This window comes from Nelumbo lutea, chromosome 1 (assembly GCF_056320005.1).
Source record: "Nelumbo lutea isolate HS-2025 chromosome 1, American lotus-T2T, whole genome shotgun sequence".
NCBI lineage: Eukaryota > Viridiplantae > Streptophyta > Magnoliopsida > Proteales > Nelumbonaceae > Nelumbo > Nelumbo lutea.
The window spans coordinates 27,647,337-27,662,587 of NC_142684.1; the positions used below are offsets into that span (position 1 = coordinate 27,647,337).

General features: G+C 37.5%; 1 protein-coding gene across 1 annotated transcript in view; it reads right to left on the minus strand.

Moving 5' to 3' along the window:
- The window catches only part of LOC148874073 (threonine--tRNA ligase, mitochondrial 1-like), a 75,913-nt gene that overhangs the window by 45,507 nt on the left and 15,155 nt on the right, over positions 1 to 15,251 (minus strand). The window contains exon 5 of the mRNA XM_088943051.1: positions 280 to 369. Coding sequence (XP_088799177.1) covers positions 280 to 369 — 90 coding nt within the window. The remainder of the gene's footprint in view (positions 1 to 279; positions 370 to 15,251) is intronic.

The following is a 15,251-nucleotide window of genomic DNA, read 5'->3' on the forward strand; positions in this document are numbered from 1 at the left end:
ATAAAAAAAAATCAATTGATTGAGACACTTGAGACAACTTTTTCATATCAAGTACCGATACTTTCAACTTTGTTAGTATAGACAGACACACAGATGTACATGCACCCCAGCCTACAAATTTCCAGGCCTGGGCAGAGTTTGGACACAAAACCTAGGCCCAGGCCCAGGAATTTGAAAGCAAGACCAGGCCAGGCTGGGAAGAGCATCCCAAGATAAAACCTAGTTTTCTTTTCTTTTCTTTTCTTTTCTTTTCTTTTCAAGGAGAAAGTTGAGCAATACCGCAACTGCTTTCATTGCCCCTGATTCAATTTGTTTGAAATGGTCCTCATTCAAGCCTAGGTCACCATAAAATGCATCATAATAAAAACCCTGCAAAAAGCATTAAACCCTCTTATAAGACAATTCACAAAGGGCACAAAGATCAGTATCAGATTGATAATTTTTATCAAAAAAATCCAACTACAAATGAAGAGTAGAGTTTCAAGATTCCACTTTTAACAATTTGTAATTGAAAATTTGATTTGCACTTCAAAAAACATTGTGATAACAATTAGGAAAGCAAAAGCAATAGCAAACTAATGCATGATTAGGAGCTCCTAGAAACTGTACCATGTGAAAGACGTGGAACAAAAAAAAAACCTAGTGGATAAATCATTGTAGCCAATTAAACTCTATGATTTTACTTTTGAGACAGACCATAAGACTTTGAGAAAGAGTTACGACATGAAATAACGGAAAACCAGTTTGGTTTTTTTACCTGGGAGATCAACCATGAAAGTTGTCATTTTACTAACGTAATTGATAGAAAAGTTTCAAGAGGAGAGAGATCTTCATATAGTATTTATTGATCTGGAAAAAGCACATGATAGAGTACCTCGAAAGATAATATGGTGGGCTTTACTACAAATCTTAGCTACTTGCTTAGGTTGATTCCCAGGGTTAAACTTGAATGGATGTACATCAGAGTTCAAAGAAGAGTTGTAAAAAGGTGATGGGTTTGGTTGAATTACCCAATGTTTTAAAAGCACAAGGTGTAAAAAGGCCACAGAGGGATTTTTGCACTCAAGGCACAAGACGAGGCAAGCATCTTTTCGAAGCAAGGTACAAAATTTTTAAAATTTCAAAAATGCAAAAAAAAAAACACAAAAATATAAAAACAGTATTAATTAAATTGCATGCTTCACTTATAAGCTAAATGTTAAAAAACCTATTGGCTCAGATTAAAATGCATAAATATTAATATAAAACACATTCAAAGTGAAGATGCAAAAAGAAAAAATCAAACATAACATATAAAACATATTCAAGCACTCAACAATTTAAGCATGTGAAACTTCAAATCTCTATTTCCTTCCCAATGACATTACTTTAAATGGCTAATGTAATGTTAAGCACCTCGCATTCCTAAGTCCTAATTCTATGGGCGGCCTTTGTACCAAGCCCACTACGGTCTTACATTCTTAATCCATACATAAAAAAATGATTTTATAGTTCTAATTATAGTTCATTATCTTTAAAAAAAAATGCCTCGTATTAAGAAGGATGAAGAAACAACATTAGAAAAAAAGTGTGCTCCAAAAAGCAAAAAAATAAAGTGCAAAATTTAGGCACATGCCTAGGCACACTAGGTGCCCACCTTTTCAAACAAGCTATACCTGGGCCTAGGTACGGTACAGGTGTTAAAATGCACCTTGCCTGTGCACCTACTCATGCCTTTTAAATCACTGGACTTGCCTTTGTTGGGGATAAAGTATACTGGTCCAACAATCAGACAAACCTATTTTGAGGCAGTTGGACAGATTAGGTGCCTCCTAAGTGGGAGGACAGGTTTCCAAATGTGGCTCAAGAAGCTTTACCTATGTTTAAAATGTCCATAAATTTCCTAATATTTCCATGACATATTTCCATTTCCATGGGTATCAACACAAAATATTACTAGAATCAACATATTCCCTGGTAAAAACTGTCAACGCTATGTGAAATACAAGAGATGGTATTATAACATAAGTTGGTGATAATATTATGCATGTATAGAGTACAGGTATTATTGATGCCTAATGGGCATGAGTACCACTTTGAGCCAAGCTTGAAATCTTTTTCAATTAAAAGTCCTAGAATTTGTTTATGTAAATGATTATTAGGTTAATCTATTAGAATCATTTGTATTTTCTGAGTCCAAGTTTTGCTTTAAAATCACTATTATGTACTGTACAAGGGAACTTCGCAATATATTATTTTGTCTACTAACTGTAGCTTTGTTTGATAGTTGGGAACAAAACAATAATTTAAAAGGGTGTACCTATGCTTCGTTTATCATTCCATAAAATATTATTTTAGATTCATATATTTCACAATGCTTCCACCATGTCTATGAATTTTACATTATTTCCATACGACATTTCCAGCATGTTTACTATATTTCAATGACTAATATTTCCACCAACACCAACACCTGTGTTGTTGGACCATGGAGGCATAGTTGTAAAATGTCCTTTTCAGTTTGAACATTGTTGATTTGAAGATGGTTTTATGGACCTCTTACAGTAGTGGTGGTTGAGGTGTCGAGTGGAGGCAAGTGGAGGGTTCAGCTAGCTATGTATTTGGGAAGAGACTGGCAGGACTAGAAGAGAACTTAAAGACTTAGGTGGAGGAACAAGGTCCATCTTAGCTGTAGATAGGCATAGAAGGGCAATAGACAATAAGGATTTTGACATGATGATTTAGCAGAAAGAAATCAAATGGAGCCAAAGATTAAGGTGTCTATGACTCAAACAATAGGGTGACACCAATACATCTTTTTCCACAGGATGGCTAATGGGAGGAGGGAAAAACATATCAAGAGTCTAGTGGTGGAAGGGGAGGGAAATCTAGGAGGAAGGGAGGATCAAAGAGCCTATAACAAGCAATTATGCAGATTTGTACACAGAAAGGTGAGAGCACAAACTAAATTGGATAGGTTGGCCTTTGATGGTTGTCTTCCATGTAAGCCAGGAAATTCAAGGAGGTATTTTCCAAGGAAGAAGTCCTGAATGCAATTGGGAAACCAAAGGGGGACAAAGCACCTATAGTCAAATGGCTTCACTATGACTCTTTATAAAAAGTGTTGGCACTTCTTGAAAGGCGATTCAATGAAGGTATTAAGGGAATTCCATCCAATGTTTTGAAAATCATAATTGTATGATTGTATTGAAAAATAGTAGAGAAAATTGAATCGTGAATCGTATCATAAATTGTAAGATTATTTCTATTTCTTACAAACTTGTCAAAAAATTAAATATAGTAATGCTAAAAGGCTAAATATATGTACAAAAGAGATTCTACTATATTTTCAATCCATATCTACCATATAGTGACTAAAACAATATAATTTGCCACTTTTGCAATATAAGTCTAAGAGGATATTATTAAGTTTGACTTAAAAGTCCAATAATCCACATATAATGGTGATATGATCCTAAATAACATAAACAAATCAATTTCAACTAAGGCCTTTAAAACAAGGCCCTTGACAAAACTAAATATAAACAAAAAAAAAATGACAAAGTAGAGAACTAATTCTTAATAGAATTGATTTGAATCACAATGAATTGCAAGAATTGTATAAATCATGATACTTATGAAGCAAACCATAAGAACAAACAAAAATCATAAGATTTTTGTAGAAAATTATTCAAACATAAGATTTGAATTGTAACATGATTTAAATTGTGACTCATATCGTAAATCATAAGATTTTGACAATACTAATTCCATCATAATGGGTCTCTACAATACAATAACTTACCTTCTTCAAAATCTGCTTCTTGATCCATCTACCTTTGGGCAGCCAACAACTAATGTAGAAGTGTATCGAAGCAGCTATTTCGTGGACCATTTGGGAGGAGAGGAATGCCAAAATATTCCAAGAAAAGTAAAGAACCTTGCTGAAGTAAAGGAGTGCATATGGACAAGGACAATTTTTTGGTTGAAAGTTCCAACCTTCTTGTGAATTATTCTTTTGATAATCTTTAGAGAAGTTGGGCAGAAGTGGCATCTACAGCCTTCAAAAAGAATAGATTACAAGTAGAATGGAGACCCCCTCCAGAGAGAGTGGTAAAGCTGAACTTAGACGAGAGCAGTCAAGTTAATCGAAGGCCCTCGGTTATATAAAGGATTTTGAGAGATAAGGATAGCAACATCCTATCCTTATTTTTGGGTCTAGTGGGAGTTGGTGACTCTACGAGGGCTGAGATACTGGCAACGGTACAAGGAATACAGGTTCCTAACCAACATGGAGTGACGAACTTAATAGTTGAGGGGGAGTCTAAGGTGGTAATGGGTTGGTTGTCAGATCCAGAAACAGTCTTTTGGGGCTACGAGGATCTTCTCAAGAAAGTTAATTGGCTTACGAGTAACATGACAATCAGATTTCAGTGAATTAGCAGATCAGCAAATGCTATGGCTGATTCTTTGACTAAACAAGGGGCAAGAGGTGAATTGTTTTGGGCTACCTTATAATTGTAATTCTGTTTAGAGTGTGATTATATTCTCAATTCTCATTTCTAAGGGGAGGTAACATCCTGTGCCTCCTCTTAGGGTGACTGTACACTTTTTCTCTTCTTAATAAAACTGTCGTTCATTTATCAAAAAAAAAAATGATGATAATGTTGTGTCTCTCTACAAAGAAGCCTCAAGTTTGAATAACCCAAGGGGTGTTAAGAAATATCTATGGGCCCAAAGGATATAGAGAGAGGAATTAGATGTGGGAATTGTTGGGAGATATTAGGAGACTTGCAGGGTGTTAAGTCCTCGAGTTTGCTGGAATGGGAGCAGATTATTAAGATACTCCCAGTCACAGCTTAAAAATAAATAACCAAGAAGAAAAAAGGGCTTTCTTATAAGCCCAATCAGTCCTATTGGTGAGCTGAAACATTTTAATAAAAAAAGGGGCCTGCAGTCTAACAGGCCCCAAGTTATTTGGGCTTATTTGTAATGCAATAAACATTTAATGGGCCTGCAGTAGAGCCCATTTAATGGAACAGCAGGCCCTAAAAGAATAAATCCATTTTGATTAATTAATTGTGAGGTGTCCCACTTATTTATGAAGGGATGCCACTTATCCTATTCTAACAAGAGGCCTATTTTCCCTCATTTAACCACTTAAAGTGGGGGGACACATGTCACCCTAGGGAGAAGGATTTATTTTCCCTCCTTTAACCACTTGAAGTGAGGGGACACATGTCACCCCAAGAGAGAGAGAGTTATTTTCCCTCCTCTAACCACTTTAAGTGGGGGGGGACACTTGTCACCTTAGGAAGGGTTTTCTTTTCCCTCCTTAACCCATTTTAATTGGGGTGACACTTGACACTCTAAGAAGAGAGGAGTGGGGAGTTACTTAACCACCTCCCTCCTCTATATAAACCCCTCTCCTACAAGGAGAAGGAGCTAATGCCTTTTTGTTGGCTATTACTAATTGATTTTGCAAGATTTCTAGCATTAAGAAACAAGTGGGAAGAGAAAAGAGAAGAAGATTGGTATGGAGAGCATTAAAGCCTTATTGATGAAACATGCCTTTTTATGATACCTATTTACTTGTTATGCATACAATGTCCGTTTCTTTATAATGCTGGTTTTCTCTCAAACAAAGAGGGAATATATACCAGAATTTTCAAAGGAAAATTCTGTAGAAAATCCATACTTAGTTTAGACTTTATTCATTGGTACTTCTGAATCAGAATCAAAAAGGTTTTCTCTGCCCCTAGCAGAGATGTAATTAAGGGAATATCTACGTGATTTCCCGAATGGGGTTTACCCAAATAACAAAAAAAAACCCAATTATTAGTTTAATTGGGTGAATTATGTTATGTGAGAAATTATACTAAAAAAAAATTCCACTAACAAAGAGGACCATGATGCATAGGTGGGTGATTCAATGTAATCAAATTTACTGAGGAGACAAACAAATCGAGGCAAAGAATCACTAAGTACGAGGAAATTCAATGAATTTATCAATAACTTTGAGCATAAGGAATTTTCTTTATTGCATAACAATTACACTTGGTCTAACCTCCAGGCAATACCTATTTGTTCAAAACATAACAGAATCTTATTCATTGCAAAGTAGGAGGAAGATTGAGGAGATCTAGTTTCTAGGGCTCTGCCTAGGGTGACCTCAAATCATTGGCCAATCTCCACTGCTAAGGAAGAATTAGGTAGCAAAGGTCCAACACCGTTTAGATTTGAGAACATGTGGTTGTGTTACCAAGGTTGTGGAAAAGATAAAGTAGTGGTGGAGTGAAAGCAACCCAAGAGGAAAAATGAGAGGAAATGAAGTTCCACTGGAAATTAAAGGAAATAAAAACCAAAATTAAAGAGTGGAGCATTCAATAGTTTGGGAGGATTGAGGAAAGGAAACAAGAAATGATTAGTTAAATTGAGGAACTAGATACAAAAGAAGGTGAGGGGACCTTTGAGGAAACGTACAAGGGGTAAAGATGGTCACTAAGGAAGCAATTGGAGGATATTCTGTTTAAAGAAGAAATTAGTTGGGAGACAAAAGTCCAAATACAAATGGGTGAAGGAAAGGAACAAAGATACAAAGTTTTTTTCATGCTCTAGCAAATGGTAGGAAAAGAAAAAAAAAATTATCACTAAGCTTGTGATTGAGGAAGTAATATTTAAATGACAGAATGAGATAGTGGGTGCATTTCTGGATCATTTTAAATCCATCTCTAGAAGACCCCCTAAATGGAAATTTTGGTTGGAAGGGTTGGCTTAAATTGTCCAAGGATTAGAAGAATTGGTTAGAGTGGAGCTTTGATTTGGAAGAAATAAAGGAAGCAATTTTCTCAATGGATAGATCCAAGGCACCAAATTCAATATTGGTTCACAATAGCTTTTTATCAAGATTGTTGGGACATACTAAAAATGATATTCAAAGGATATTTAATGGATTTTTTGGGAAAGGGATAATAAATCCAAGATTAAAGTTTATCTTCATTATAGTATTCCCAAAAAAGAGTGGTACAAGCCATACAAGAGAATTCAAACCAATTAGCCCGATTAACAGCTTGTATAAAATAATTCCAAAGGTGCTTTGTCAAAGTATCAAATTAGCACTTCCTTCCATAATATCACAAAATCAATGTGCATTTGTGAAGAAGGCTTATGATTTAGTTGACTGGTCTTTTTTTATGAAGGTGATGGAAATTTTTGGGTTTGTAAAATGGATATACGGATGCATAATGACTTGCAAACTACTCTAATTTGGTAAATGGAACCGTGGTGGATCATTTTCCTGCCCTTAGGGGAATTAGACAAGGGGACCCTCTCTCTCCTTTCCTCTTTACCTTAATTGGCGATGTCCTGGTAGGATAATAAATAGGGCAGCCTCTAGGAATTTAGTGAGAGGTGGGTAGTTGGTAAGGATAGGGTGCCAATAACTAATTTAGAGTTTGTGGATGGAGGAAGAATCACCCTAATTAGGTCTACTTTAGCTAACCTGTATGTTTATTATTTGTCGGTTTTAAGATCCCTATAGGGGTGACTAGAAAGCTGGAAAAAATTAATGAGAGACTTCCTTTGGGAGCCAAGGGAGGAGAAAAAGGACCATAGGGTTGGGTGGGAGGTGGTGTGTAGGAGTAAGAAGGATGGAGGTCTTGGCATTCAGAATTGAAGAAAGAGAAACTTAGCTTTGTTAGGGAAATGGTTGTGGAAATTTTCACTAGAAAAAGAAAATTTGTGTGCTAAGATAGTGGGTAGTATTTATAGGTTTGTAGAGAATGGATGGGACTCTGGGATTCTGGCTAGGACTACAAGGGCATCGCCTTGTAAAGCAATCCAAGTTATTCTGCCTCTACTTTCTCCCTAGATCAGGTACGACTTGCACTCAAGCAATCTCATTAAGTTTTGAGAACATGTTTCAGTTGGAGATTCTTCTTTAAAAACATAATTTCCTGCCCTTTTTGCTATCTCTACCTTCAAGAATGAACCAATATCCACTTTCCTTGTACCCTCTAACTCAACCTCTGGATTTGGTTGGAACTTTTAAGGTTGAGAAGAGATATCAGGGACACAGAATTGAATAGTACTTTAACTATGGTATCCATCCTTGATGGGGTTTTCTTGGAACCAACAAAGATAGAAACTAGAATTTGGACCCTCTCTCCTTCAGGTTCCTTTACTTGTGCTTCTTTCCTTAAAGCCCTAACACAACTTGTTGTTCCTCTTGGTTTGCCATTCCCTATCCAAGAAGTGTGGTGTCAACCTATTTGTTCAAAAGTAGGGAGTTTCTTTTGGGAAGCCTTCTTTTTTTTATCAATAACAACAAATATCATTAAATAAGAATAAGGTTACAAAAAAAGAGGAGCTAAAGTATCTTAACTCCCCAGGGAAAGGATAAATCCCAAGCTAAAAAAGAACAAAACAATTACAACTGAGCCCAAAACCCAGGAATCCTATTCACTCCTTGCCTAGCCAGACCATCAACAAACGAGTTTGCACTTCTCTTAACCCAATTACACTCAACTTCCATATTCTTGGACAACCATTTGAATTTTCTCTTCTCATTACTGTAACTCCAGAGCTTAGAATTGTCTTTTTTCAACCAGTTCACTACTACCACAGAATCTCCCTCTACAATCAACTTCTTGACCTTTAGGTCTTTAGCCCTTTGTATGTTGGAAAACGTGGGGTTACTGGTTCATATCTGAAAATAGAATTGTATATATTCCTAGGATTGTGGAAGGATTGATTTAGAAAGTTTTTTCTTTCTATTTCTTTCTTTCTATTTTTGTGCTTTCTATTTTTTCTTCTTTCTATTTTCTTTTCTTTCTATTTTTCTTTCTTTCTATTTATTGCAGCAGCTTACTGTATAAATATGCCCATTGGCAATAGAATGAAACACATAAGTATTCTACCATTCCAAAACATGGTATCAGAGCTCTAGGTTTGTCAACCTAGAGATTTTTCCGGCCTTCATTGCCAGTTTTTTGTGTTTTTCTCTTTTGGCCTTCAGTGTTGATCTGTAACCAGAAGTGTTCCTTTATTCTCCTTTCCTGATGGCCTTATTTTTCCTCCATTAACAATGTTCGACATGACTGCAACAAGTGCTCCCGTCCAAACCGAAGAAGGAGCAACAAATTCTCATCCTCACACTGGTGATTTGCAAAATATTCAGGCAACATATAGACTGAATGGCCAGAATTACTTGAAGTGGTCACAACTAGTGTGTACCTATTTGAAGGGAAAAGGAAAAATTAGTCACCTCCTTGGAATAGGACCAAGGTTGGGCGAGCCAAATTTTGATGCTTGGGACGAAGAGGACTTCATGATTATGTCATGGTTGTGGAGTTCAATGACACCTGAGATCAGTGATACTTGTATGTTTCTTCCCTCTGCAAAGGCTATTTGGGATGTTGTCCGACAAACCTATTCCAAAGCCCATGACGTTGCTCGTGTCTATGAGGTCAAAGTGAAGACAGTGGCGACCAAACAAGGGAGCAGGAGTGTTACAGAGTATGCAAATCTGCTGCAAAATTTATGGCATGAGCTTGATCATTATTGGGTTCTTGAGACTAAGTGTGCAGATGATGTTGTGATCTTGAAGAATTTTATTGAAAGAGATGGGGTGTATGATTTTTTTGTCGGACTGAATGCTGAATTTGATCAGGTCCGAATACAAATTCTTGGAAAAGAAGAAGTGTCTCCATTGAATGAAGTCATAGCCCTTGTCAAAGCTGAGGAAAGCCGCCGTGGAATCATGCTTGAGCCTAAAGATCCCAAAGGCTCAGTCATGGTGGCAAGGGGAGGAAGTTACAGTGGTTCAAAGAGTGAGAACAATCACAACTTGGCTCATGACACAACCACCCGTGACTAACGATAACCTCTGGTGCACCGATTGCAAGAAGCCTAGACACATGAAAGATCGGTGCTGGAAACTTCATGGCAAACCTCACACATCCAGCAAGGAATGGGGAAACCGAGGAGTTTCAAAAGGAGTTCAACAGGTCCATAATGTCTCCACAACCCCACAGCAAGAACACTTAAGTCAGGGACCATTTAATGATGAAGAAATTGAAAGCCTAAGGTGCTTCCTGAAATCTTTGAAACCAGGAAGTGGTTTACCTCTCTTGCTCTCTCATGTGAGTCTTTATCTCTAGGATTACATGCCTCGGCTAGTGTTTTTCCATTGATTCTTGATTCTGGAGCTACTGACCACATGACACCCTCTTCACTACATTTTCTCACCTATACACCCTGTCCTAGTAATAGAAAATTTTCTATTGTTGATGGTTCTTTCACCACAGTGGCAGGGATTGGGAATATTCAAATTACTCCATCCTTATTACTTAAAAATGTGCTTCATGTTCCTAAGTTATCCACTAGCCTTATCTCTATACATAAACTCACCCAGGATGTGAACTGCAATGTTGTGTTCTTCCCTTCTTACTATGTATTTCAGGACCAAGTTTCGGAGAAGAAGATTGGACTTGCTAAGGAAAGAGATGGACTCTACTACCTTGAAGCAACCAGCAAATCATCTCATACTGTTATGCATGTCACACACGAGTCATTCTTATCTATCTCCAATAAAGATTTAATTTGGCGTCATCATTTCCTTTTTGGTCATCCTTCATTTCCTATTTTAAAAACAATGCTTCCTTCCTTGTTTAAAGGAATTGATGTTGAAACCTTTCATTGTGATGTTTGTGAACTTGCTAAGCACAAAAGGGTTTCTTTCCCAATCAGCAATAAAAGATCTTCAACTCCTTTTTATTTGATTCATTCGGATATATGGGGCCCTTCTCAAATTCCCAACATTACTGGTTCCAGATGGTTCGTCCCCTTTATTGATGATTGCACTAGGGTCACATGGATTTTTCTTCTTAAGTCTAAATCTGATGTGGGTACAATTCTTCCCAACTTTCATAACATGGTCCAAACTCAGTTTGGTGTGAGAATTAAAAGGTTTCGATCTGATAATGCCACAGATTATTTTAATCAGAATTTGTCCCATTTTTTTCAGAAAGAAGGCATTGTGCATGAATCCTCCTATGTTAACACTCCCCAACAGAATGGGGTAGTTGAGAGAAAAAATGGCCATCTTTTGCAAACAACTCGAGCCTTTCTCTTTCAAAATCAGGTGCCAAAACAATATTGGGGGAAGTTGTCCTTACTACTGCCTACACCATAAATAGACTACCATCTAAAGTTCTTGACAACTGAAGCCCAATACAAGTCCTTTCTCAATTTTACCCTGATATTTGAGCCTCAAATAATCTCACACCAAGAATTTTTGGCTGCACTGCCTTTGTTCATGTCCATAATAAGGGAAAATTAGACCCACGAGAAATCAGGTGTCTTCTTGGGATATTCCCCAACTCAGAAAGGTTATAAATGTTATCATCCAGCCACCAAAAAATTCTACACCTCCATCGATGTCACATTTGAGGAAGGAAAATCTTTTTTCACTCAACCTTATCTTCAAGGGGAGCCCTCATTAATGGAAGATAAGGCCTTGGATCTACTCTCCCTAGATGTATTACCCTCCTCACAGACATTCAATCGTCAAGAATCACATCCTTCTGAGTCACATTCCTCTAAGCCCCACATTCCCGAGTCTCAACAAGAGTCAAACAACCTGACCATTGGACCAAATTCGGACACTGTTAACCGCACGAATGATGTGCATGATAATGTGAGATATATGCATGTTTACTCTAGGAGGAAAAATCCAGATCCTCAACCTGTGCAAGTCCAAGATTCAACTCCTAATCCTAGAACTGAGGGATGCTTAGATCCTGAACCTACACCTTCACAATTTGAGTATGAGTATGACCTACCTATTGCACTGAGAAAAGGAACCAGAGAATGTACCAAACGCCCATTGTACCCTTTAGCCAAATATGTATCATTCCAAAGATTCTCTAAATCCCACAAAAGTTTTCTAGGCAGCCTTAACACCATTCCAATTCCTAATACTATAGCCGAGGCACTTTCTAATAAGGAGTGGAAATGGAGGCATTAGAAAAAAACAACACATGGGAAGTTGTGGATCTACCAAAAAACAAGAAGACGGTAGGTTGTAAATGGGTGTTCACAATTAAGCACAAATCCAATGGGTCATTAGAAAGGTACAAAGCACGCCTGGTAGCCAAGGGATATCCACAAACTTATGGGGTAGATTATCAGGAGACTTGCCCCAATAGCTAAAATGAATACAGTAAGGGTGTTACTGTAAATGGGTGTTCACAATTAAGTACAAATCCAATGGGTCATTAGAAAGGTACAAAACGTGGGGTTACTGGTTCAAATCTGAAAATAGAATTGTTTATATTCCTAGGATTGTGGAAGGATTGATTTAGAAAGTTTTTTCTTTCTATTTTAGTGCTTTCTATTTTTTCTTCTTTCTATTTTCTTTTCTTTCTATTTATTGCAACAGCTTACTGTATAAATATGCCCATTGGCAATAGAATGAAACATATCAGTATTCTACCATTCCAAAACATTGTACCCCTTCCAAGGCTGCTAACACCTCAGCCCTCAACGAATCCCCCACTCCAACTGAGCTAGAGAACATAGCTGTTATAATACCATTCTCATATCATAAAACCCCCCCAATACCCGAGGTCCCTGGATTCCCCATGCTACTAGCATCAAAATTTAATTTGATAAATCCAGGAGGTGGAGGATTCCATGTAGTATTCAGGGTCCTCTTAGCCGAGACTAAACTTGCAATTTCTTTCTATTTTCTTAACATATCATCTGTTGAAAAATTGTGAACTAATCCATTGTCTTCAACCAGTGTATTACCCTTATATGGATCACTTCTAACATATTTTCCAACCCTCTCTCCTTTTCTGAGAAAATCCTTGAATTCCTTTCTTCCCATATTGTCCAGCAAATAGCAGCTCTCACACACCTCCACGTGATCCTTGATCTTTTTGTTGGGCAGTTAATAGAGGAAGAGGTAAACAAGCTTTGCACAATCGTTGGGGGAGTCCACCTGCACCCAAACAAAGAAGCAAACCATTCCCAAATATTGTTTACCAATACACAAGATATTAGTAAGTGGTAACCGGACTCACCAGTAGCTCTACAGAGAATAAACCAATGTGGAGATGAACAACTATTGGGTCTTTTTCTTTGAAGTAAGTCACCTGTGTTAATTCTTTCCAAAAAAGCTTCCCAACAAAAACACCCAACCCTTGGAGGTATAGGTCGACACCACACATCCCTGGCAGGGAATGACAAGTCAATAGGACTTTCCAGATGCAATAGGGCTTTAAAAAAGGAGGCACAAGTAAAGGATCTAGAAGGAGACAAGGTCCAGATCCTACAATTTGCTTTTGTCGGCTCCAAGAAAACTCCATCAAGAATGGACAAGAGATTAGAGGTACAATCCAATTCTGTGTCCCTGAGGGCTCTTCTCAATCACAAGTTCCACCCAAACACAGAATTTGAATTTGAGGGAACAAGAAAAGTGGCAATTGGTTCATTTTTAAAGGTGGAGTTTGCAAAAAGGGCCAAAAATTGGTCTTTCAACGGATGATCCCCAATCCACACATGTTCCCAAAACTTAATTGAGTAATCCGAGTGCAAATTATACCTGATCCAAGGAGAGAATAGAGGTAGAATAGCATGGATTGATTTCCAAAGTGATGCTCTTGTTGCCATAGCCATAATCCCAGAGTCCCATCCATTCTCTGCAAGCCCGTGAATACTGCCAATTATCTTAGCCCACAACTTTTCCTTTTCCAATGAGAATCTCCACAGCCATTTCCGTAGTAAAGCCAAGTTCCTCTTCCTAATATTCCCAATCCCTAGACCTCCCTCTAGGAAAGAGTAAACAAAAGAGGTTTGCTTCAAAGGAAAAGGCCCAATATATGTTTGTCTCCTCATTGGTTTTCTTTGTAATGCTGATGGTGAGTCAGGTTATCACTGACTAATTTCTTGTTAATTTGCAAAACCTATTTGGGAGAATGGTTTACTTCTTTGTATGGGTGAAGGTGGACTTCCACAACGAATGTGAAAAGCTTGTTTACTTCCCCTCCCTCCAACTAGTCGGCAAAAAGGGCAAGGATCATGTGGCGATGTGCTAGGGTTGTTATTTACTGGACCATTTGGGAAGAAAGAAATTCAAGGATTTTCTCAAAAAAGGAGAGGAGTTTGGAAGCTATGCTAGAAGTGACTCATATAAGGGCAATACATTGGCTAAAAACTCTTGACATGTTTATAGAATTCTCAGTGGATGATTTGCTAAGAAAATGGAAAGATACCTTCAGCCTCAGTTAAAAAGGCATCAAGTTCTTACTAGAACCCTCCACCTCTCGGCTTTATCAAACTGAATTTTGATGGAAGTAGTATGGGAAATCCAAGGCCCTCGAGTATTGGGGGAGTTCTGAGGAATGAAAAAAGCAATGTGATAGCCATGTTATTTGGTCCAACTGGAGTGGAAGATTCTTTGAGGGCTGAGGTATTAGCACCTCTAGAAGGGGTACAAAAGGGATAAAGATCTAAAGGCCAATAAACTAAATATAGGAGTCTTTGAGATTGTAGTAAGCTGGTTAAAAGAAGACAACTCTAGGCTCTGAAACTACAACAATGAAAAGAGGAAATTTAAATTGCTGACTAAGGACATTGAAGTTCAATGCACGTGGGTACAAAGGAGTGCAAATTCATTTGCAGTTGGATTAGCTAGGCAAGGGGTGAATAGGAATTCTGTTTTTTGGAGTCAGGTGCAATTGTTCCTTTTCATTTGGGGCGTATGTCAGCATATTTGGGGAGTTAAGATATTTTAGCTCCCTTCTATAAGTTTATTCTCATTTAATGAAATTTTCGGTTATTGATCAAAAAAAAAATCTTTGAGCAAATGTCAAATCTGAAAGTTAGTTTTGATAAGAGTTGTATGGTGGGGTTGATATGGATGAGAGGGAGGTGTCAATAAGTGCAGAAAATTTGGGATGTGTGGTATTTCAATGGCAAATGAATTATTTGGTGCTACCTTTAGATTTGGGATGTGTGGTAGATGGATTCACCAAGAGATTAATCTATAAATAAAACATGTCTTTACATTTCCCAAATAGATCCACAATATATGACTGAGATGCATCCACGACTCAATGTTTCTTTTGCCAAATAGGCAATGAGCCATTCCTCCACCTCTTCATACATTCAACTTTTCTGTGCATAAAATTCCAGCAATTTATCATCATTTATCTAACCTTGGTCAGCAATAGAGCTCTGTAGAAGGGGGCACTATGTTATGGAAT